Genomic DNA, 22,806 nt, shown 5'->3' on the forward strand with positions numbered 1-22,806 from the left:
TACACATAATACTCTAGACAATTCATCCGTACAGGGTATCACTATCAAAAAAGGACGCAACCAACGTATGCAAATATCAAAATCCGCTCCCCTTACTCGCCTCCTTCCCCATCCCTCTCACAAGCCTCATTAAACACCCTCAGCAACTCAGGAAACTCACACACATTCATCGACTCAAACACATCAAGCGAATACAACTTGAGCGCCCCCATCCGCGGACTCTTGATCCCAAACGCAAGCTTAGCCAACATCCGCGCATCGTCCCGAATCCCCACCGCATTCAGCACCCGCTTCACCTTGACCGGGTCAGGTGGCTGCGCCGGCTCATCAGGAAGCTCAACCTGCACATGCGTCTCGCACCACGTACAATGACCGCATTCCTTCTTGCCGCTCTCCGCATCGCCAAAGTACTCCGCCATGTTATTTGCGAAACAGCGTTTTGCTGTTATGAGATCGATTAGAGCGCGGGTGCGGGCGAGATTCTGTGTCTCGGTTTCTTGCATACTGTGGTCGAGTTTCTCGACTATGGAGTTGATTTCGGTAGGTGATTGGGGTAGGGGGCGCTCGAGACGGTATACATTTTGTACCCCTTCCTTCTTGAGTTCGATCGCGCCGCGTTCGTTCCATTCGTCGATCTTGCGGACGAGATCGGCACGGTCGATGCCGGTTGATGCTGCGAGGTCGTCCAGGGCTACGTGCGTCCATTTGCTGGCCTTAGTGGCGGCTTTGCGGATTGCGGATGCGGCGGGGGAGGTGTCGTTGAGGAGAGTGGCGGCATCTTTGGTTATGTACATGTATTTTGTGTAGAGGGAGCCGGCGGCGCGGAAGAGGCTGAATTGGAGTTCTAGTTGGGCGTAGAGGATGCCGAGGACGATGGGTTTGATGTCTGTTTCTTGGCTTTGCGTGTAGAGGGAGAGAGTGAAGGTGTCTCCGGCCTTGAGGTGTGCGCGATCTGGAGAGCAGATGTCTTGCATCAGAAGTTTCAGTGAGAGCAGGGAGGGTCGGTCGCCATATGTGAAGATGTTGCGTAGGTAAAAGTCTTTTGTGGATAGGTAAAACATGCAGACACTAGGCTTTCCATCTCGACCTGCCCTTCCGATTTGTTGACTGTAAGACTCGATACTATCGGGTATGTCAAAGTGCACAATATTGCGGATATCAGGCTTGTCGATGCCCATGCCAAAGGCTATGGTGGCGACTACAACCATGTCGATGCTAGACAGAAACTCATCCTGTGTCTTTGACCGTACTGCAGTGGGCATACCCGCATGGTATGCTTTGGCGTTGAACCCTTGTACTTGCAATTCTGCAGCCAGTGTTTCGGCGCCTTTCTGAATCGTCACATATACAATAGTTGTGCCGGGATGATTTCTGAGATGGGCGACAAGCTTAGCTACATAATCGGCATCTTTGGTGTTTGCTTCGGCTAGTAAACGCAGATTGGGGCGATACATTGTCGTTCTGAACAGGCCTTCTTCGGGAATGTCAAAGGCATTTCGAATGTCCTTGGCAACTTTTGGGGTTGCAGTGGCTGTTAAACATATGACTCTTTCTACTTGAGCTTCCTTTGCAAATCGAGCTATCTTCAGGTAGTCTGGGCGGAAAGAATGACCCCACTCTGAAATACAATGGGCTTCGTCGACTGCAAGTAATCGGATACCTCCAGGTATGTTTTTGAGTGAGGCAATGAACCCTTCGCTATTGAGTCGTTCCGGAGCACAGTAGATGAGATCCAGACGTCCATTCCGAAGATCGTCTTGTGCAGCCAGGAATTGATCGCGTGAGATGGAAGAGTTTAGTACTGCAGCCCGTATGCCACGACGCAGGAGTGCATCAACTTGATCTTTCATCAAAGCAATCAGCGGAGAGATGACCAAAGTGACACCGCTGTGCCCGGCAGTGCGCCGTTTGAGCTCCTCATCTTGATACCTAAAGGCAACCGCAGGTACCTTGAGATATTAATCAAGCGTCTCAAAACCAGACGTTTGAACTCACTTGATAGCAAAGACTTTTTCCGCCTCCAGTGGGAAACACGACTACTGCGCTGTCCCCATCGAGGATTCGTGTGATGGCTTGCTCCTGTTCCAGGCGAAAGCTGTTCAGCCCAAAGCGTTCCTTGAGAATCTTATTTGCAAGTGCAGTACTGGGAGAAGGAGTTGCATCAGTTTTCAGGTCAGATCTGGATCGCTTGGGTGATGGCACTCTATCAAAGTTGTCGTCATTGAGCTTCCGTTTTGCACCGGGGACGTCGAGAGCAGCAGTGGCAGCGAGGTATTCATCGTCCTCAGATGACCAGCCAAATTCGTCATCACTCATGTTGAACGACACGTGTAACAAGAGCTTAGCAGTTTTAGAACGTAGTCAGTACCAGGGACCGTGGCTGAGGTGAAGAAGAACACGACTCGGTAGCGTTCAGGAAGTCTCGCGCTAGATCGGAAACGCGATGGCACGTGATCGGGGATGCCCAATGGGTTCATCCACGGCGAAGTCTTCCAGAACTCTACCGAGTCGATTCACCGAATGAGGCAAAAATGACGACCATTGGGCTGATGTACATGGACTGTCAGGTTTGTACGCTCGACACACGACGCAATACAGGGAATTGCTTCCGGCGGGCCACAGTGATGTTGAAACCGGCATTACATCACACCCAGAAATGCTTCTTCTGCCCGCACTAATTCCGCCAACTCCCCCCTCGTGTCAACCGAGCTACTCACAGACCTGTTGGCACAAGTGCAATAATTGACTCCATGGTGGGCAGCGTGAAAAAAACACGGTGCCACATGAACGAAACTCGACTATAAAAGGGGCAGGGATCGATGGTGACGGGAGGCAGGGCTGTCGTACTTAGATGAGCCGCCTTGTCGACAACCTTGGTTCCTACAAGCCTTGCCGTGGGGTCGATACTCTACAATGGCGGTCGAGATGCAACTAGCGTGCGTGTCAGATTTGTACCATCGGCTCGAGGCCCAATGGCGCCACGCGACTGCTTCTCCGTCAAGTTTTCTGCGAGTACACCTACATCTCAGGCTGCTAGTCGATCTACGATCAGTCGACTTGTGCAGCCAGCATCTCCCATGCCTCCTCGCCTGGAGCTGTTCGCCGGTGTGGCTTTGCCAACAACACCGCTTGGGTAATCAGTCTAGAGCTGGCCAATCTGCTTTTGCCACCACATCGAAATCCTCCCTTTTGTCCTTATGTACTCGTCGCGTGTTCGGAATTTATGTGAATGTTTGTGGCGACCACTCCAGCTTGAGCTCAAAGACTCGGCTCTCGACTGCCCTAGCGGACGAACGATATTGAACGGCAGCCTCGCCACGACATTCCGCGGAGCGCTAAGGCATCCATCCATTTCTACACCTACATCCTACCCTACTCTTCAGCCAGGCTGTTTGCATGTTTAAATATCACAATCATAAACTCGCGGCCACTTGCAGAAACCCTTTCAAACGCATGTCCGGTTGAGCATTGCCGAAATCGGATCGGGATGCCATCAGCCGATCCTTCCCACCCTCGCCTCTTGGATCTGGAAGAGCTCGAGTCGGAAAAGACCCCGCTGTTTGTCATCAAGATTGGTGAGATTACACCGGAATATGATATTGTTTTTTGCAACCAACCATTCCGGGCACTTGATCTGCGCGCTTCTATCCTAGCTCAAGGCAGAGAAGCCCTTCTCTTCCGATCGTGGACACAGGCTTTGGGTGATTTTAAGCCAGCGTACGACTTCTCCAGCAGAACATGGACTGTAGAGTACGCGGGCCGATCTGGCAGCTGGAAGATAATAAGAGCAATCAGCTCCGAAAACCCGGCAAAAGATCAACATTTGGTAGACGAAAAGGCAGATGCAAATGGCCAATCTAATAATGACCGAGGCCTGGTTTCCTCACGCTCAAGGACGGATCTCTTCAAGCAGGTCAAGCCGGAGAAACCAAGGTCGCTCAAGAGCCTGCCCATTACCAACCTCAATGCTAGATGGGAAAGCATCCAGACGATGATGGAGATGAGCGATGTGGGAGTATTCGAATACAACTCTTCAGGACAACTGATGCATGCAAATGAGGCCTGGTATAGGCTCAGGTATGTGCAACGGCAGCATCAGCATTTGTGAAATCACGTGACTGACTTCCTCCAGCTCTCACCCTGGAATACTCGAGCATTCAGACTTCTCTTTTATGGACCTCGTTTACCCTGAAGATCAGGCGTTAGTCATGTCCATGTGGAACAGATTGGCTCTTGGCAAAGCTGTCACTTTTGAGATGCGCTGGAAACCGCGCCCCGGATCAACCGATACTGCCCAGTGGGTGCTGTCAGCTTGTGTGCCTGTTCTCGACGAAGAAGGAAAACTGATAAGTATTGCTGGCAATACAATTGACATCAACGCCCAGAAAAAGTCACAGGAAGCAGCACAGGCACAGGTGGAGGCCTTCGAGCAAGCACGAATGGCAGAGATGAAATTCGCCCGTTTTGCCCAGGTATCTCCGGTAGCAATATACATTTACGTTCCTGAGAGTGGTACGTTATATTTGTTCAGAGTTCGACTCTTACTAATCTTGCAATAGGCATGAATTTTGTAAATGATCAATTCTTCGAGTTGACTGGCCACGCTCATGCACCGGTGAACCAATTCGAATGGTTCGATCTCATATCCGAGGAAGATGTATCTAGAGTAAAAATTGATTGGGAAAACATGCTCGAAGGTGGAAAGTCCGATGGAGTGCAGTTTCGGTTGAAAAAGACTTGGGTCAACCAAGATGGAATGCGCTCAAACATCTGGGTGCAGAGCTCGAGCTATCCAGAGCTCGACGAAAGTGGTAAAGTTATTAGTGAGCAAAAGCCCTGTAATTTTCCCGATCTTCTCACTGACAGCAGTAGGCATCATGGGAACGTTGTTTGATATCTCACAATTCAAATGGGCCGAAGATGTTCAACGTCGCCGGATAGAGGAAGCATGGGAGGCGAAACGACAACAAGAAAAGTATAGCGATGCCTCTGAAATTGCCCTGAGAACTTACTGACTTTGGCAGTTTTATCGACATGACTTCCCACGACTTGCGTAATCCCCTTTCTGCTGTAATACAATGTGCCGATTCAGTCATTGCTTCACTACAGCAGTTGCTATCTCGAGAACTTGCAGCGCCTGATCGGATTTTGAATTCTGCGAAAGTTTCGGCAGAGATTCGAAGCTGTATAGAGTCATTACTGGTCATTGTATCATGTTCCATGCACCAGAAGCGTGTAATTGACGACGTTCTCACACTATCAAAGCTCGACTCTGATCTGATCTTGATTACGCCGATGTGTGTACAGCCCGCGATAGTAGTCTCGGATGCTGTAAAAATGTTCGAGGTCGAATGTAACCAGTCAGATATCAAACTCACCTTCCGTGTGGACGAGACATTCAAGGGTATAGAATGGACGATGCTGGACCCTTCGCGCCTGTTACAAGTTCTCATCAACCTGCTGTTAGTTTGACTAAACGATTCTTTATGGCATCTACTAACAGAACTAGGACTAACGCTATCAAATTCACCAAGGACCGCACTCGGAAGGCAATTGTTGTTACGATCGGCGCGTCATGGACCAGGCCACCTAAATGCTGGCAGGAAATCACATTCACCGATGATGAAAGAGATCAACTCGACGTTACAGATAAGCCAGAATGGGGGCATGGCCGCAAAGCATTCCTGTGGCTCAAAGTACAAGACTCCGGATGCGGTATGACCATGGAAGAGCAGAAGAAACTCTTCGCCCGCTTCTCACAAACAACACCTCGAACACACATCAAGTATGGCGGATCGGGCCTCGGACTTTTCATATCCAAATCACTCACCAAGCTACAAGGCGGGGCAATTGGTGTGAGTTCCACAAAAGGAGAAGGGTCAACATTCGCATTCTACATCAGCACCCGACTGGCATATCCGCCAGCCGATCAGATCGTTGGACGAGCATCACAAGCCCGACCCATTCTCGACCGCACAATAACCAGCGAAGACGCCATGCGCATGATCAAACTCAACGTCCTCATCGTAGAAGACAACCTCGTCAACCAAAAAGTCCTGCGAAAACAACTCGAGAAATTCAAATGGAACGTCAGCGTCGCCGGAAACGGCCAGGAAGCCCTCGAATGGCTCAAAAACAGCATCTACTGGCAACAGCCCGACTCCGACAGCAACAGCAACAGTCCCACCCAGCCAGACTCCACCGCCAAACACGACCTCGACATCATCCTCATGGACATCGAAATGCCCATCATGGACGGCCTCACCTGCGCCCGTCTCATCCGCGACTATGAACACCAAGGCCTCCTCGCCTCCCCCTCCGCATCCTTCTCGCAACTCCGCCGCCTCTCCGCCATCTCTGTATCCCCCATTCAATCCTCAAACCACAACGACCCTTTTTCCTCCTCGCTGGCTAAACACCGGTATTCCACTTCGTCCCTGGAGAGTAACAATAACAACCCTGCTCACCGCCAATTTCTGCGCCTCCCTATACTGGCGGTTAGTGCGAATGCAAGGATGGAGCAGGTGGAGCAGGCGCTGGCGGCCGGGATGGATGATGCGATTTCCAAGCCGTTTCGGATTCCCGAGTTGTGGCCGAAAATTAGGGGGTTGGTGAAGAGGGTGGCGGATGTGGATGTGGATGTAGAGTTGTGATTTTGGAGTGTTTATATTTTTGGGGGTTTTGAGGGTTAGGGGGTTATCGAGGGGGCGTATTAGATATTGGTGTTTTGGGGTTTTGGAAGCATTCCTGTGTGCATTGCTATGGGCGTTTTTAAGAAGGTGCAGCAATGGTGATGTATGGCCTTCTACTTCTTCTTCTTCTTCTTCTTCTTCTTCTTCTTTGTTGCGAGATTGGTCTTGATGAATATAACTGCAGAACAGGGAGCATTTGGTTGTGAGGAGTGAGTGGAATATACCCTTTGACTACTTTGCAGTAGGCATTACGAAATTTGCAAAAGTTTTGGGTTCAAAGAAAGTGATGATGTCTAATCGAGTTCGTACATTTTGCAACTTCAAGAGGGTACAGATGTGAGAGGAAGAAAGTATCTCGAACGAACAAATGCACTTCAACTTCACATGCGATAACATCACTGCCAAGTTCACTTTTACGATGTATCCAAGAAAAAACCCTTTGCCTTGGAAAAATGTCCCGAACATCTTCATCACCAGGTACCCCTCACCACTCAAACCAGTTTCACAACCTCAAAATTATCCTCAGTCAAATCCGCAACTACCTCTCCCTGCATAACACCATGCAAGTAAGCTTGTCCAAGAATCTTGAACTTGCCACCATGAAGCGGTCTCAGCACAAAAGGCGTATCAGCGCCCATAGGAAGCCAAATCTGATCTCCACCCGCTGTGATTCTGGGTCCGAGTCCCAGTCGTCCGTCGCGAGTTAGGAAGCAGCGGGTGCTTTCAGCAAGATACGCGGCGGTGTATCGCTTGTCGTCGCCCTTTTTGTAGTCTTGAGAGAGAGAAAGAGTCGAGGATGCGTCGTCTGTTGTTTCAGGGTTTCTGGTATCTTTGGACTTGGCGTGGCGGTAGGCACAGAAATCGTAGTAGTGTTGTGTTGCATTCTTCTCATTGATAAGCTCGCGTATGCCTTCTTCGTTGCATGTCAGTCCCCCTGTCAATGTGGCTGAGAGGCTTTTCAAATCGCAGTACTTTTGGGTTGCGAAGTCGTTCTTGAGCACGTCTAGTGTCTCGATTATGCTTTCCAGAGGACTGTAGTAGTCATCGTCTGCGTCGGGAGGTTGTGTAATTTCTGTTTCGTTGTCTGGTAAATGCTTTGTATAATGCTCATATGGAATCAACATTGAGCAGTACACTGATCCCATGCAATAGGCTTTGATGCTGAGAGCCCTGGATTTAAACTTAGCACCACGTGAAATCTCAAACGAAGTGGACGGCAAGTGTGTAGCGGCAGTGTAGAAGTTTACAGCTCTCGTAAATGGCGAAGCCTCGCAAATATTCCACCTGGGCACCCAAGATGGAGCATCTTCTGCGATTGACATTTGGTTGTGCTGAATGTACCGCAAAAGTTTCATCCCTAGTCCATACTGCTCGATCATTTTACATGCAAATCGGAAGTACACATCCATAGTGGTCGTGCTTTTCTTGTAGTCGGGCTGAATGACGGTTGGCCTGTTATTGTAAAAGTTCCGTGGGTACCACATATAAGGCTCTGAATCCAGTAGTTGTTGTTTGAAAGCGGAGGGATGACCTAAGAAGGCGTATATGGAGTCCCTGGAATCAGTACAATCCAAGCCCCTTGCTGATGCCAGAACGTCGCATAGATCTTCCGCAAGATGAGGATCGTTGCCGAACTCCAACCGGTGGTTACCACGTGTGCTCTCTTGGTATTTGAGGGCCAGGTTGAGGGTTTGCAAATTGAGTTTGTAGTGAGCTTGACTCAGCGGAGCGTGGAACAGGAGGAATTCGCAAAAGCGATCAAGGTCCCAGAAATCGATTGAGGCGTCTCCACAATAGAACGTCGCAGCTCTTGCCAAACCAAGCTCTTGAACCACCCACACTCGCGTGAACCAGTCTCGAGTGAACAATCGTCGAACTGACTCCCATGAGACAGCCTCTTTGCTCCCCTGAATATCTTCTATCTTTTCTGGCATCGTAGTTGGATGACCACGTCTATTATTTGCCGCCGCTTCTTTAAAATTATTGCATCTGCGTATGAATTCAAACGCTTTCGCAGCACTGACTTGCTTCGCGCTCTTGTCTTCTTCACCAAGCCATACGAGTACTCTAGTGGCTTTCCAGTAAATTACGCCCATTAGAGAAACTTGCTGTGACCTTTCTGTATCGTCTTTCTGGTTGATACATATACCATCTACCCACATAACTCGCGTTTTGTCTTCATATCGAAAATAGCGGAGTATGTTTTCCAGATTGGCCCTGATCTCGAGTGACTGACCATCACAGTCAATCGTCTTCGTTTCCTTTGATTCTCCCCAGCAATACGAAAGGGCTTCATACATCCCAAGTTCGAATTTCGAGTTGACGGTAAATCTGTCTTCAAAATCGGCCAGAGCAACGGGTCTTAAGGAACAGCGGATCGCAGCTTCTTGGGGTCCTGGCAGCAAGACGAGGAGACGTACACGGCCTTCGGGCAAAGTCTTGTATTCATAGTCAGGCTTCACCGATCTCTGTAAGCCACCATGTGCGGCTGTCGTATTCGAAGTTTTCAAGCGAAAATGCTTTCGAAATAGATTTTTCATGATTAAATCCGTTAATACAAGATAAAGAAAATAAGGATGATAAATTAAAGTGTCCGAACACCAGCGACCAAACCAAGAATAATCGTGATTATACCTTGCCAGAGCAGCGCTGTCACTCTCGTATTAAGGGAGACAAGGCTACTCCGCATGAAAAATCACTTTGAATAGATCGATCCTGCCATGTCAGGCGGCAACAAAAGCATAGGTATTCGCTCGCCTGTAGACGCGCTCCTGAAACCCTGCGCGTCAGCAGCTGCGCGGCTGCAGAAAAATGGGTAGGGTTCATGACCGGAATCAAGAACCAATGACATGGTAGTTTTCGTCGTGTAGGATTGGTAGCATGTCGTGCATGTGTCGCGAGGAAGCGCCGAGTTGATCCAAATGACAACTAGGAGATTCGGTGTATGTGTGTGGCGGCAGTGGCTGAAGACGTGCGTAGTCTCGGACCCTGACACTACTTAGCGTGCCACCTTCGGAACTGTCCCAAGCATTCCGACTTAGTATTAGCAATCGTCAGCTTAGTTGCCTAGGCTTGCGACCTTCTCGACGCTTCCTGCGACTTCTTACTACATTTCCAGACATCTCGCTCAACAACGGTGTTTTTTGTAATCTCCCTCATATTAGCATACTTAACCTGGATACTGTCGCTACCATCATGTCATCCGCGAACGATTCAAACACCAAGATGAAGGGCGAAGTAGAAGCTATCGGGGCGCATTGCCAGATGGAGTATTGCAATGTCCTTGACTTCCTGCCGTTCCCTTGTGAGAGCTGTAAAGGGTATGGGATACAAATACGACTTGATGTTATCGAATGACGCTAACATACTACTTAGGACATTCTGTCTCGACCACCGTACCGAGAGCGCACATAAATGCCCAAAGCAAGGCCAGTGGGCAAGGAGCAAAGTTGAGAGCAGCTCGGAAGAGCTGGCACCAAAACCCACACTACTCACCCACGAACAACAGTGTGCAAGTGTCTCGTGTAAAACGCTTATCGACACCGCTCGTACCCAAGGCGTACAGTGCACCCGCTGCAATCGCCGCTACTGTCTCAAGCACCGTTTCGAAGAAGACCACGACTGCAAGAACCTGACACCGCTCGGCGCGCGCCCACAAAACTCCGTCCAAGTACGTACGCAAACGGCGCTCTCAAAGCTCAAAGCGTGGGCGGAGAACAAGAAAAAGGAAGACGAGAAGCGGAGAGCCGCGCCCAAGAAATCAGGATTCCTAGGCCTGGGCAAGGCATCGGCGGCGTCATCAGCCCAAGCCGAACTTAACGCGCTGAAGCGCACGGCAAAAGGCGAGGCCAGTGTTCCCCAGGAGAAACGGATATATCTGCATGTCGAAGCCTCGGCCGACACAACAAAAGCGAAGTATCCAACAGGCAAATTCTTCTACAACAAGGAATGGACAGTTGGTCGCGTGCTCGATATGGCCGCCAAAGCGCTACAAGTCCAGAATGTGAACAATCGGGGCGGCGGTGAAGAGGAGAAGCTACGCGTCTTTCATGTCGAGGGCGGGAGGTTACTCAAGTTCAACGAGAAGCTCGGGGAGGCGTGTCAGAGCGGGAACATGATTGTTCTGCTGCGTGGCGTAGGGTCGGGCGAGGCGCCGGATCTGATTGATTTGTAACGAGTTATTGGAAAGAGAGGGGGAAACTTGTTATAATGTAAATATGGCGTTTGGCGATTGGGATTTCGCGCTGGAGATACCCGGGGTTACTTGTTCTCTCACGATGTTATGGCTGAGTAGAGCGAATTGTACAAAGTTAGACATGGATTGAGTCAAGAGGAAGGGAGGAAAGAAAGAGCCGGTTGACTTGCTTTGGTCCTGACATCATTCTCTTTGTTTGCAGTCTGCCAATTATCACATCACGTGCACCAAGGGCAACATCTGGGTCGCAACTTCCTCTGAAACCCTATTACCAAGTATCCACATTCAGTGCCTCTGACTCTGGTTAATCTTTGATGTTTCTATTACGATTCATGCTTTACTACGACTATGTACAGTATCTACTATGGCTGGGGCATCGAGCACTTCGATCGCCAGCAAGCCATATATGCTATCTTCCTCTATATTTATGCTCCATCGTCCGCTCCTGGCCCTATTGCCCTATTTACACAGGGGCCCTGCCATCTCTGAACCGCTATTTAACCTTCAAATCAATTCTCTACAAGAAATTGGGCCTCCAAACATTTCCCAGTCGTGAGGGTATTTACAGGCTCTTCCGCGTGGCGTGGGTATTATTCGCGGCGCTGGTATCGTATTTCGACGGTGGAATGGGTTTGACCCAAGCGCCGCATTGACGGTCGTCCGTCATGTGTTTGGTGTACAGTTGGTACTGTGTTTTGCTCGTTTTAGACGTTTCGCATCTTCTCCTTCGCATGCGCTTCAATCGTCGGTGGACGCGAAATTGCGGCACTTGAGGCTGTGGATCTTGGTGCCCCAGCCGATGCTACCAAGGTTATTTACGCCGTCAGGAACGGTGAGGTACGAATCCATGTCCATGTCGCCTTTGCAGTCGTAATTGCTGTTCTCCTGTCAGCCAATGCTAGCCCACCAGCCACCGTCAGCCTCGTCGCGAACTCACTCGTAAAATCTACAGTTCCAGAAGTCGTCGCGCTGCAGGACGCTCGCGACATCGTGGCCGCCGACCAATATGCTTTGCACGCGCCCGTCGATGCTGACCTGGTGTTAGTAGGGGACCGGCGTGAGGGGAGCGTGGGTCTCGCATGGGTACGTACAGGTTGTTATCGAGTGAGAGACACTGGTTGTTGTACGCGTCAACGCTGACTTCGCTTAGGAACGAAGGCGCAGCAAACAGCTGGACCTTGATCTTGCCCGAGGTGATTGTGTCGCTGGCGGCGACAGAGGCCGCCCATACCAGCAGCAGAGTTGGCAGGGGACCAAGGCGGGTGGCGGGCAGTATCATCATCACAGCGGCGGCATCCAGGACGGCGACAGCAGAGAGCGAGGTTGGGTGTTCACAGGGGTTTGTGGCGGTGCAGGGCAGGACGATATGCGATGTGCAGGAACGGCGTGAAGGGAGGCGTCAGGCTGCGATGTTGGCGTGCGTGCGTGGGTCAGCAGGAGAGAACTGCACTCGGCCATGACGGCGCTTGCTGTGTTGGCTGCATCGGGGATGTCTGGCCACACGCCCCGATTGGCTGCATGCACTCTGCACCGCCCCACTCTAGCCTCCCAGTTTGGGGGGGCCGATCTGAGGCTGACAACCATTCAGTCCTTCCACCATCCATCTGTCTTGGATAAGTGCGAAATATATGTATGAGGAGTACGAACAGCCTTTTCCCGTTTCACGTGGGGCGAGGTATGAAAAAAAAACAGGACAACCGGTAACAGCCATTCAGCACTGCCCGGCTCTGATATAAGAGGGTCATGTCTAGTGTCACAAGTCAACAAACCCCTCGACACTGGACAGTAATATGGTCTCAACAAGTAAGAGGCTCTTGTCGTAAAAGGGCCCATGTCAGCCTCAGAGAGATATCCTTTGTTCCAAGTCCTTGGATACGTGGTACTCTTGTGCTTTGGTGGAGAAGACCAAGGAACTTTATATATTGCATCGTATCCTCTAACTTAACGTGCAAATCCACAAATACGAGATGCTTTTAACGAGCTAGAATTGAATGGCCAAGGGATATATAGTTCCCTCTCCCTCTTAAACAACTTTGTGTCCCTTGATGTAACCCTTTTTCTCCAAGACGAAAACTTTACAGGATCACGGCGCTAGCCCTTCTGAATTCCACCGTCCTTGCTAGCTGTAAACCCATTGGACCCCGTCCCAACTATCTTTTGACAGTTGAATGTGGTACGTGCTGAGTCGACTAACAAAAGTATCGGGTGTAGCAGTCGATGGGATCTTCTTTTTAATTCGTATCAATCCCAATAGCATCTCTTACCGGAGCCCCTAGGGCTACAAGTCTATACTAGTTATCCGAACACCTGATATTTTGGTTTTCTAGTATGCACTATTCAGTATGGAGATTATATCAATATACATCATAACAGATCCGATACTTCTATCAAAACAAGGGACAATATATTTGCACAATCAGCTCACTTGATTCCAACTACAAGCAAAATCTACCGCCCTTCCATATTTCCTTTCTTTCCTATCCACCTAAAACGTAAAAATTTGTAAACAGCCCCGCAGATCTGAAAGCATACAAACAAGATATACATAGACGCTGGATCCAGCACTAAGCCTACCACACAGCTACAGATACTAGGAGACTGTATAGTCGTCACCATCAAAGCATCCCTCCTAGAACGCACCTCAAGAATTAACGTCCCCCACCTCCACACCAGGCAACACTAGGTCCCACGAGTCCGTTTACTCACCAACCCAGACCCCGAAAACCCCTGCATACGTCAAACCGTCCCGAATACAAGCGTATGCGTATCTCATGCCCGCCTAACCTCTAGCACCAACCCCCCTCCCCCCCACCTTCCACCATGCAGCCAGTCTCATCAGATCCATACCCCAATCTCGTCGGCCATATATCCCCGAAACTCCAATCCTTCACATCGCCCACAACCACCTTGGCATAACCCCCACAGCGCCAGTACACCCACCATGGCGCAATTTCCCTTGGCAAGCGGCCCCAAAGTCAAATTAAGGTTAAGCATGGCAAAACGCTAGTTTTTTCCATCTCGTCAAGAGAGGGCTAACGAAGGAAGGGGGGGGGAAGACGGGTAAGCCGCACACGTGGAATTGGGCTCGTATTCCCAGGGCGAGGGTGGGCCAAGTGGGATGGTGGGACTGGGTTCTTGTAGTCCAGGGGGGAGGGGGAATGGTGTAATCGGATTTATAAGTGGTATGTGATTTGACACATGGACTGTTGTAAGAGCCAAAAAAAAGTGTGAGGGTAACGTGAAAGAATTCGAGGGTACTCGCTCCTGGAAAGGTATCATTAGCAATTGAAAAAAAATAATAACAATATACATATGGTAAATAATCCAATGGTGATCTCCGTCATCTGCGTGGCATGCCACATATATACAGCTTATCTATTCTCACATCGACTTTTATCCCAGCCCGCAATTGCGTACACGTTTTTTTTTCAAATTACAGCATATCCCTCGTAACTGTCCACTTTGTCGTAATCATCACATTATCTTTTCCATCTTGCGTTCGAACCTCATCGACCATTCCAGGGGGTGTAAGACTTCGCTTTCGGTCCTGAAAAGTAAGTTCCACTTCGTCGTCCGAGGGGCCACCCTGCACATGCGATGAGTACGTCTCCTCGCCAGATAAGTGGGCTCTGTTGGATGGCCCGGAAATGTAGCCGGTGTTGCTGCGGCTCGTGGTGGTGGGGGTACTGGATCGGATGATGAGTGTTTTGAAAAAGGGCAGCGAGACGACAATGATGGCTGTGCACATTTCGGCGGTACACCAGAGATCTAGTGGCACTTGTTAGCAATTAAAATCCTCGAGAGATTTTCTGCTTCTTTTTTCAGCGGCAAACTCACTTCCATCTGCATCGCTAACGTTGTAGTCCATGTTGTAGACGATGAAGCGAGCCAAACTAATTGCCATTGTGATAGCGCCGAGCGAGAAAACGCCGACCAAACCGATCCTCTGTCGTTTCCGTAGTTTTAGGCAGTTTACGATGAAGAAAGGGAGGATGAACACTGCAATTGATTGCTCGTTAGCCAGACAATTCAGTAATGGGGGTCCAGACGCACACATACATAGCAGGTCAGTGGCAAAGTTAAGGACCCAATTAACCACCAAGTTGGCGTATGTGTTCCAGGTCGAATTGAGCTGGTTTTCAATGGACCTGTCATTGCTGTTTAGAAATATGTATTTGGGAACATCGCAGGGGTCATGTCATACCAGTTGTCAGAAATCTTAGGTGCAATCAGGGTATCCGTCAATATGCTCGCGAGAAAAGCACAAGCTACAATACCGGCAGTGATGTATGTTGCGATTCGTAGGCGTCGAAAGCCCGATGGGATTAACCACCAGTAGAAAGCCACAAGGGATGCTTTGGGGAAGTAAAGCCCAGTGTCGAAGAAGTACACGGACGCGAAGACGGTCTAATCACACTCCAGTCAGCTTTTGTGCCTTCTATTTACTCTGCATTTTGCCTGGTGGTTTACGCATACCTTGAGGTAATCAACTGAATCGCTTCGTGTCTCTTCGTCCAGCGGATGATCGATGAGAATGTATAGCGCTTTGGTCGAGCAACTGAACCATCCAAGGGCGCATAACCACCCTCCCCATACGAGCCAGTCGACCAGTGTCATCCCTCGTCGCTCGAGGCGAACGCGGATCCAACATCGCATACAAGTGACACCAAATGCTAGGCCAAGCAAGAGTGACTGGATCGCCTGTAGTGGGTAAGTAGGCCGCTTTCTTGTAAGCAGGTATATGAGCTTACAATGGATGTCACGATCTCCATTACGATACGAGTAACCACACGGTGGTATACTTAGTGGAGATACATGGGGTTCGACTGGATATAGAGGGAAAAGAGGGGAAAGCAAGAATAAGCGTCTGTCGCATGTTTGACATTTCCACAGCTGCATATAGTAGTTGAAGCGAGAATGAAAAGCTAATCACAGGCGAAAGGTATTCCACTGCCGCGAGTCACACGTCCGAGGAATGTTACTCGGGCCGTCCATGTCTCGCATCAGGGACATGATCCACGGGGTACCAGATCGCCATTAGCGTTGACCCTTGCGGCCAAGGCAAGTACTTGATTGTTGTCCAAGGCTAAGGAAATTTGCCGTCTAATAGAAACAATGACAAGGTGTTGTTGCAAATCCCGTTCGGTGGCCCCAGTATACATTGACCTTGGTGACGCACGCTGTTGTGGGCCAGAAGACGAACAGGCGATGATTCGTCTTTCAGAAGAGTGACGAAACACTATTGGCATGGGATTTGATTTTCGTAACTCGTCCAAAGCACATCCAGCTTGCATGTCTAACGCATGCCCAGGCGGCAAATCAGTTGCTTTCGGACCCTTTGAGCGGCAGTCGGGTAGTGTAGAATGCAAAACAGCCAGCATCCGAATGGCTTGAAAGAGGGCAACTCCAGAAACGACCGGCTGCTGATATCAACCTTCGGGGTACCAAAGTTTAAACTTTGAGCTAGCTTCAATGGCCGATAGCGCAATCATGGGTGATGACGAGTCGTCATCAAAGGAGGTGAAAAAACCTGGCGGTCGACATATAGTCCCACATGCTAAAGGAAGCGTTTTTAGCGGGCTTCGGAGGCGTTGCTTGCAGTGCATTCATTGGCACTGATGGGGGAAGAATCTGTTCGAGAAGAGCTGATATTGATTGCTTGACTCGCTGCGTACAGTGTTGGGGACTTGGCGGGTCCGCGGGGTTGGCCGGCGATCCAATCCAGGCGACCCACTGTTCGTCACGCTACGTAAATCCCAAACATCGGGTCAGTCTTCGCTCCCGCCGATCAACTTCTCGACCAGTGCCTTAGTGTGTACACGCAACGGCATGAGATTAGCAAAACTCCCAGTGGATAACAAGGTTGCGCCCTGCGTCGCCGTATGTTTCCTCCTGTCTTGTTACCCCCTGCTCTACATACTTGCTTGTCCCTGGCCTAGGCACTACAAACGTGTATCATTCTACCAAGCTTTCACCAAGCAGCCACCCGCTGGCAACATGAACGGACAGCCATACACCATAGATACTTTGTGCTTGCCGTCATACGACGGGTATTGCACGAGCAGAACGCTGCCAAGTTCGTTTAACTTTCTATCCCCGAAAGGCGTCCACTCAGCCCCAGAGTAAATGTGAACGTGGGAACATCTGCATATGGTAATGCCCGCAATGCAACGACCGAACCGCCGGTCCAGCGGTACGAAATCGCTTGATATTTCTATTTCCGATGTAGTTTGGAATATAATGACATGAGGTCCGGCCGGTCGGCGTCCCAGCCATGGGACTCTGCGTCCGCTGTCCCGCCACTATGTATGTATGCTGTGCAGTGCTAGGACAAAACAGTAGCCAAGGACTTCGGACTCGCCATGCCCAAGTGCGGAACATGAATCGCGAGCCCCAGCCAGTCGAGCTGAAAGACTCCGTTATTGCGTCAGGACCGGCATGGTGGCTTTTGGAATCATAAAACCGAGGCTACCGTAGTGGATTGGTACCGGTAGTCTCGCACGTGGGAAATTGACGGCGCGATCGTTTTGTGGAGCTTCGTCGTTCAGGTTCGCGCACTGCTAATTTCGATCTTCCGATGCTCGGGCTTGTTCGCAAAAATTGGCATCTTCATGGTTTTTGATCGTTGATCACAGGTACCATCGACTGGTTACTGGTGATGTTATTTGCCTCCCCGTCGGCCGCAAGTTTTCTTCCCCATTTACCCTTGAACTTGCCTCCTTGCTGTTTAATCCTCTCTTTCTTTGTGCTTGCCACCCACTCTCCACGGAACCGTTGCCTCGGTCTTGCTTGCTGCTCTTCGGTCTTGCGCTTCACACTTGCATCCCTCCCATTGACATGCCCTTGGACGACCGGATGAGCAGTAACCCAACGATCAAGTTGTGGTCTAAGCTTCGGCCCCCAGACGTGTTCACCAGCTTCCAGATCCGCATATGTTAGCGTGCTTGTCAAACTTGACAGCTCAGGTGGGTTCGATGTGGTGAAATCTGCTTGCCGTGTTCGAAGCAAAGATGCCATGTGCGAGTACGTGTCACACGCCCTGCCAAGATCGTGTGCAAAGCTGCGAACATAAAACCCCGAGCATACCGTCAGTCGTATTTTCGCAGCAGGTGCTGAAGCGGGCTCGACCTTGCCTGGCCATGCAAAGTCATGCTGTCCCGGCTCGTACCACTCCAACAGCGTACACTCGTCAACATGCATTTCTCGGCTCTCTAGCTCTCGCGGCAGGTCCTTCCCCTGACGCGCGTACTCGCAAGCCTTGATACCATTGATCTTCAACGCCGAGTACAGAGGGGGCAGTTGCTGTATCGTTCCTCTGAAAGCCCCAAGCTTTTCATCAACCAACTCTTTTGTCACGTGCGAGTATCCCGCTTCCTGGGTTATGGAGCCAGTACAGTCGTAAGTATCCGTGCTTGCGCCGAAAAGCACAACTGTCTCATAAGTCTTGCTGCAAGATAGATAATTAGAGAGTTGTTTAGTGCCACGGCCGATGCCCACAATAAGAACTCCAGCAGCCAAGGGATCCAGAGTCCCGCCGTGTCCGAGACGAAACACCTGATCAGACGATTTGCTGGTACGCTTGGGTTGCGTCCTGAGCAGTGGCGCAAATGTGGCTGATGGCGCAAAAGTTTCCTGCAATTTGAGGAGAACATCTGCAGACGAGACGTTTGTTGGCTTGGCAACAGCTGCTCAATTATCAGGAAGGAGAAGCGGTGAGGAACGAGCTGACGCACCGAAGATACCCTCCAGAATTTTCTCACCCTCGCTGTCCATGATGAAGGACAAGCTGCGGTTAGTGGGAGTTGGAGCTCCAAAGCGATGAAAGAAGGAATTGTTTCCAGCGCCCGGCGCCCTGGGCCACTAGCGCGAATCCTTCACCCCGCTACCCCCACTTCCCTCACGCCCTACGCCTTGCGAGAAGATAATACGCACGCCTCATGGAGAATACACGTGAGATGCTGCAGTTGGCCTATCGCCTTATATCGCTGAACCTTCTTGCACACAAGTGCCGTTCCAGCCTTTATTCTCTCACGGCCTTGTCCTGCCCGTCTCGGTCTGATTCCTTCATTGATGGCTCTCCCCCGCTCCCTCTCCCCCACCATGGACCAACAGCAACTCGATGATTGGCAGTTTCCGCTTTGGAGTGAAGAAGAAATAGATGCATCCTACTTTGAGAAATTCCTGGCTACAGACGTAACACAAGATGCGACCCTTGCCACATCCATGCCGCCCGACACGTTCGGCATCAACTCCCGGGCGAGTAACATGAACTACGAGGATCTCTTTGCAGGGAACAAATTAGGGTCATCAAGCAATACCTCTTCGGGAAGCTATCCAACGGATTTCACCACCAAGCAGGCAGTCGAAGGCTACCGACACATACCTGTACCACGACAACACACGCTTCCTCGTCGTCGCAGCAAGTACATGATACGGACATCAATAGGAACATCTAGTCCCATTGCCATACCAATCAGCCCCCAATATGAAAACGAACAAGAGCAATCTTTAACGATGCAGCGATGGCGCAATTCGCCACCTGAAGATGAGGCGGCATCTTTCACCGCTATATGCGACGCTCTCGATGGCCGGCCCGTAGCTATAGCACCGAGGATCAGTCGTTCTTCAAGTCACAATGCTTTCCGAAAGTACCGAGGCCCATCATCAACAACTAGTCTTGACAGTGCAGCGAGTGAATCTTCGCTGCGATCGGCCAATTCAAGTCATTCTGCTACATCGCAAACTAGACGCCGCAGTCAAGCTAGTAGGACACGTACAAAGGGCAAGGCCAAGATCAAGAATGCAGATGACCCAAACCGTATTTTCAAATGTACATTTTGTTGCGATACATTCAAAACCAAGTATGATTGGACACGGCATGAGAAGTCACTACATCTGAACATGGAGGAGTGGGTGTGTACGCCGCATGGAGCTTCTGTCGTGCTGCCTCTGACTGGCAGAGTTCATTGTGCATACTGCAGTGCCCTTGACCCAACCCCTACCCACTTGCAGCAGCATAACCACGAGGCTTGTGATGACGGCAGATCTACGCCTCGTATATTTCGCCGAAAGGACCACCTTGTTCAACACCTCCGCCTCGTCCATGGACTAGATACCCTTCCTCTTATTGATGATTGGAGGCTCGAGTCAGGTCCCATAACGTCTCGCTGCGGCATTTGCGATACCATCTTGAGAAGCTGGGATGAAAGGGCAGATCACTTGGCAGCGCACTTCCGCGAAGGAAAGACGATGGACGATTGGACAGGCGAACACGGTTTTGAGCCTGCTGTGTCTGCTCGCGTCCTTAACGCATTCCCACCTTATCTTATTGCAGATCAAGCAAAAACAGTAGTCCCTTTCTCCGCGACGAATCCAGGCTCAATTGACCACACCAAGCAATTTATCTCGCATCTGCAATTAGAGGAAGCAGCGTCCGTATTTGCCCCGGAGGATTCACCATTTCAGGACCAGCAGGACTTGAGCGACTCTCTGGCTGCGCTTCGAACAATGCCATCTCTACACAACAACTATGATTTTGCTACAGTGCTTACCCACCATCTCAGCCGCTTCGCGAGACAGCAGATGCTTTTGGGTATCATTCCTACTGACGAGATGTTTCAACGAGAATCAAGAAGGCTTTTTTACCAGGACGGAGATGACGGATGGAACCAGACTTTAGCTGACCATCCAGGTTGGCTACAGGATTTCCGTCAGCAAGGCGGATTTATGTGAGGAGCTAAGCAAGCTGCGTATAGGGCAGTGCTGGTGCTAGGACGCAAGTAGTAAGAGCCATTAGTGGATATGCGTAAGTCCACGCGTCCTCGGTGGAATAGGAATGTTAATTACTAAATCGCCGAAAATGATACGCTCCACTTGCGTGGAGAAGGAAGTTACGCGAATAGTCCATTTGTACCATGAAAATGCCGAGATCCATCAATATGTTCACCGGCTACTCTTGGCCTTATCTTTGCCTCATGTAGGAATGGAAAGCTGACGCTCGTAACTTGCAGTGGAAACCTCGACCGCTTTCGGTGACTTCGGCAAGAAGGTGCGTGCCTGTTAATTCATCCCATGGATACGTTTTTCTTCAAGTTTGAACTCGAACCCCTAAAATGAAGGGGTTAAAACGAGCTTTGCTTTACAGCTTGCTAAGATGTGAAGGTGCTCGGACCAAACCTTAAAGAAGCCCCGAAGAACCGGATCAAGGGTCAAAGATCGCTGGGACGCATGGCGGACTACTGTGTACGAAGTGCTACTTTGTCCAAAGGCAAGCGCACAGACCAACCATAAATAAACTACAAGCCTTTGTGTCATCGTCCTCGAACTCAATACGAACACCTTCCTGTGACCATTTCTCCGCACGGACGAGTCTGAACGCTCAAAATTTCATCCAAACATTGTCCAAGACGCAAGATTGGTAAATGAAAAATGAACAACACAGCAACCAAGGCAAGGTATCCGCCATGGAAGCTCTCATGAATCCCTTGCTTCAGCCTTACTCAGGATCGGGGATAGGGTTTTAGCAAACACGACGCTTCTGAGGGCACGGTGACAGTCATCTCAGTATCCACTATGATGCATACAACGGCGTTACTAGCCAGCTGGCCCCATGAGAGACGTGCGCTTTCCCCTTCAATCGCTAGTGGTTGGGCCCAAGAGGTCTCGATCTCTAATCCTTCTATCCAATCTTTCTCTTTCCATGTCTTCAGACTCCTCGAGAGCGCCTTGTTTCTTTCATTATCGAGCTAGGAAGCAAGAGCGGACTCAGCCGTTGTGTATTGACAGCCCCAGTAAACCAAGGAATGCAGCGAAAGTCAGCTAGCCTACTACTTCAAAGAAACCAAAAAACGTGACCATTTTAAGTAGTAGACTTCGATATGAAGGCTCCATTTGTAATGGCAAGCTCATCGTATAACTAGCGTGGTATCTTAAAGGTTCAACCATCCAATGTCATCTTAGTGCTAGCGCAATTAATGCACATCCAACGTCATCTTAGTTCTTTATCTATTGGGAACATTGGACATAAGAGACCCTTTTGAGGAGCGGAACCGGATGTTTTCCGAGTGGGTCAAGGATGACGTTGCCAACGAGCCATCCAACCATGAAGGCAATATGAATAAGCCCAGTTATCCCAGATAGCCTTTATCATTATTAAACACCCACTGCTCGCAAGAAAGGACATAATACAATGTGTCAAATGAGATCCGCTTTATTTTCATCGTGTCAACATGCCTTAGAAGACAAATTGTTGGCAATAAGATCAACAAGTGGACCCAGTGGAGTTGCCCACATGATCGACGATGGGCATTTGCGGGGTTTAAAAAACGGACTCGTTACGACCCTGGATTTACAGACACACGGGAGGGACGGCCCAGTTTGACTCGTGCACCGCTCTTCACCCGGGTTCGGTGGCTTTCTGCTACCTGACCCTTTGCACGGCAAGTCACTCGGCGTCTTTTGACAGCGAAGTTCGCAACCTAGCCTTGATGAAGAAAAAAGCAAAGACAATCAGTTACCAGTAGTTTCTATGTCCGGAAACCTTAGCGAAGATGATAGAGACCCCATATACGAGGTGAGCAAGATACAAACTTAGCGCACAGTGGGGTTGCTCGTATGTGAGGGACCGCCGTAGATGTACAAATAGCGAAGGGGACGATCATGAAAGTGAGAGTCAAGAATTCAGCTGCCACTTCTCACGTGTCTTATCTCACCCAGAGACTTTTTCGAAGTTGAAAGTTGCCGCGATGCAGAGCCAGTTCAACCCGTCGACACCTTCGGTAGCATTCTTTTGCCCGCAAAGCAAGGCTCCAACAGAGGCATACCTGATACAATTACAAAAATACCTCATCCAAAACCCTCGCCTACAACCTCTTTCAGAGACAATCATATCGCTGAAAGACACATGGGCCACACTCTGCA

The 22,806-nt window shown here is 50.0% G+C and overlaps 9 protein-coding genes across 9 annotated transcripts; 3 read left to right on the plus strand and 6 right to left on the minus strand.

Annotated features, from left to right (window-relative positions):
* Window positions 1-92: 92 nt before the first annotated feature.
* Window positions 93-2,316, minus strand: COCMIDRAFT_102166 (uncharacterized protein; the record flags this gene model as incomplete). The annotated part of the gene is made up of 2 exons (XM_007692349.1): window positions 93-1,949; window positions 1,996-2,316. The coding sequence occupies 2 exons, from the start codon at window positions 2,314-2,316 to the stop codon at window positions 93-95; spliced, it is 2,178 nt and encodes a 725-aa protein (XP_007690539.1).
* A 1,171-nt stretch (window positions 2,317-3,487) lies between these two features.
* On the plus strand, window positions 3,488-6,653 carry COCMIDRAFT_28511 (uncharacterized protein; the record flags this gene model as incomplete). Its single annotated transcript, XM_007692337.1, has 6 exons — window positions 3,488-4,077; window positions 4,133-4,512; window positions 4,560-4,823; window positions 4,873-4,975; window positions 5,025-5,462; window positions 5,510-6,653. The coding sequence occupies 6 exons, from the start codon at window positions 3,488-3,490 to the stop codon at window positions 6,651-6,653; spliced, it is 2,919 nt and encodes a 972-aa protein (XP_007690527.1).
* A 530-nt stretch (window positions 6,654-7,183) lies between these two features.
* COCMIDRAFT_102197 (uncharacterized protein) lies at window positions 7,184-7,816 on the minus strand (the record flags this gene model as incomplete). The annotated part of the gene is made up of 1 exon (XM_007692350.1): window positions 7,184-7,816. The coding sequence occupies one exon, from the start codon at window positions 7,814-7,816 to the stop codon at window positions 7,184-7,186; it is 633 nt and encodes a 210-aa protein (XP_007690540.1).
* A 651-nt stretch (window positions 7,817-8,467) lies between these two features.
* On the minus strand, window positions 8,468-9,232 carry COCMIDRAFT_71725 (uncharacterized protein; the record flags this gene model as incomplete). Its single annotated transcript, XM_007692351.1, has 1 exon — window positions 8,468-9,232. A coding segment is annotated over one exon (765 nt), but the record flags the coding sequence as incomplete, so codon positions are not given.
* Window positions 9,233-9,887: 655 nt separating this feature from the next.
* COCMIDRAFT_102151 (uncharacterized protein) lies at window positions 9,888-10,866 on the plus strand (the record flags this gene model as incomplete). The annotated part of the gene is made up of 2 exons (XM_007692352.1): window positions 9,888-10,012; window positions 10,068-10,866. The coding sequence occupies 2 exons, from the start codon at window positions 9,888-9,890 to the stop codon at window positions 10,864-10,866; spliced, it is 924 nt and encodes a 307-aa protein (XP_007690542.1).
* A 759-nt stretch (window positions 10,867-11,625) lies between these two features.
* COCMIDRAFT_7553 (uncharacterized protein) lies at window positions 11,626-12,166 on the minus strand (the record flags this gene model as incomplete). The annotated part of the gene is made up of 3 exons (XM_007692334.1): window positions 11,626-11,764; window positions 11,825-11,917; window positions 11,979-12,166. 3 exons carry the CDS (start codon window positions 12,164-12,166, stop codon window positions 11,626-11,628), a joined length of 420 nt encoding a protein of 139 aa, XP_007690524.1.
* A 2,154-nt stretch (window positions 12,167-14,320) lies between these two features.
* COCMIDRAFT_28515 (uncharacterized protein) lies at window positions 14,321-15,659 on the minus strand (the record flags this gene model as incomplete). Its single annotated transcript, XM_007692338.1, has 6 exons — window positions 14,321-14,655; window positions 14,725-14,886; window positions 14,947-15,035; window positions 15,092-15,294; window positions 15,364-15,588; window positions 15,639-15,659. The coding sequence occupies 6 exons, from the start codon at window positions 15,657-15,659 to the stop codon at window positions 14,321-14,323; spliced, it is 1,035 nt and encodes a 344-aa protein (XP_007690528.1).
* Window positions 15,660-17,496: 1,837 nt separating this feature from the next.
* COCMIDRAFT_39056 (uncharacterized protein) lies at window positions 17,497-18,660 on the minus strand (the record flags this gene model as incomplete). Its single annotated transcript, XM_007692341.1, has 2 exons — window positions 17,497-18,572; window positions 18,621-18,660. 2 exons carry the CDS (start codon window positions 18,658-18,660, stop codon window positions 17,497-17,499), a joined length of 1,116 nt encoding a protein of 371 aa, XP_007690531.1.
* A 327-nt stretch (window positions 18,661-18,987) lies between these two features.
* On the plus strand, window positions 18,988-20,619 carry COCMIDRAFT_102187 (uncharacterized protein; the record flags this gene model as incomplete). Its single annotated transcript, XM_007692353.1, has 1 exon — window positions 18,988-20,619. One exon carries the CDS (start codon window positions 18,988-18,990, stop codon window positions 20,617-20,619), a length of 1,632 nt encoding a protein of 543 aa, XP_007690543.1.
* Window positions 20,620-22,806: the final 2,187 nt, after the last annotated feature.

The sequence above is a fragment of the Bipolaris oryzae genome (assembly GCF_000523455.1).
Source record: "Bipolaris oryzae ATCC 44560 unplaced genomic scaffold scaffold_126, whole genome shotgun sequence".
In the NCBI taxonomy this organism is placed as follows: Eukaryota; Fungi; Ascomycota; class Dothideomycetes; order Pleosporales; family Pleosporaceae; genus Bipolaris; species Bipolaris oryzae.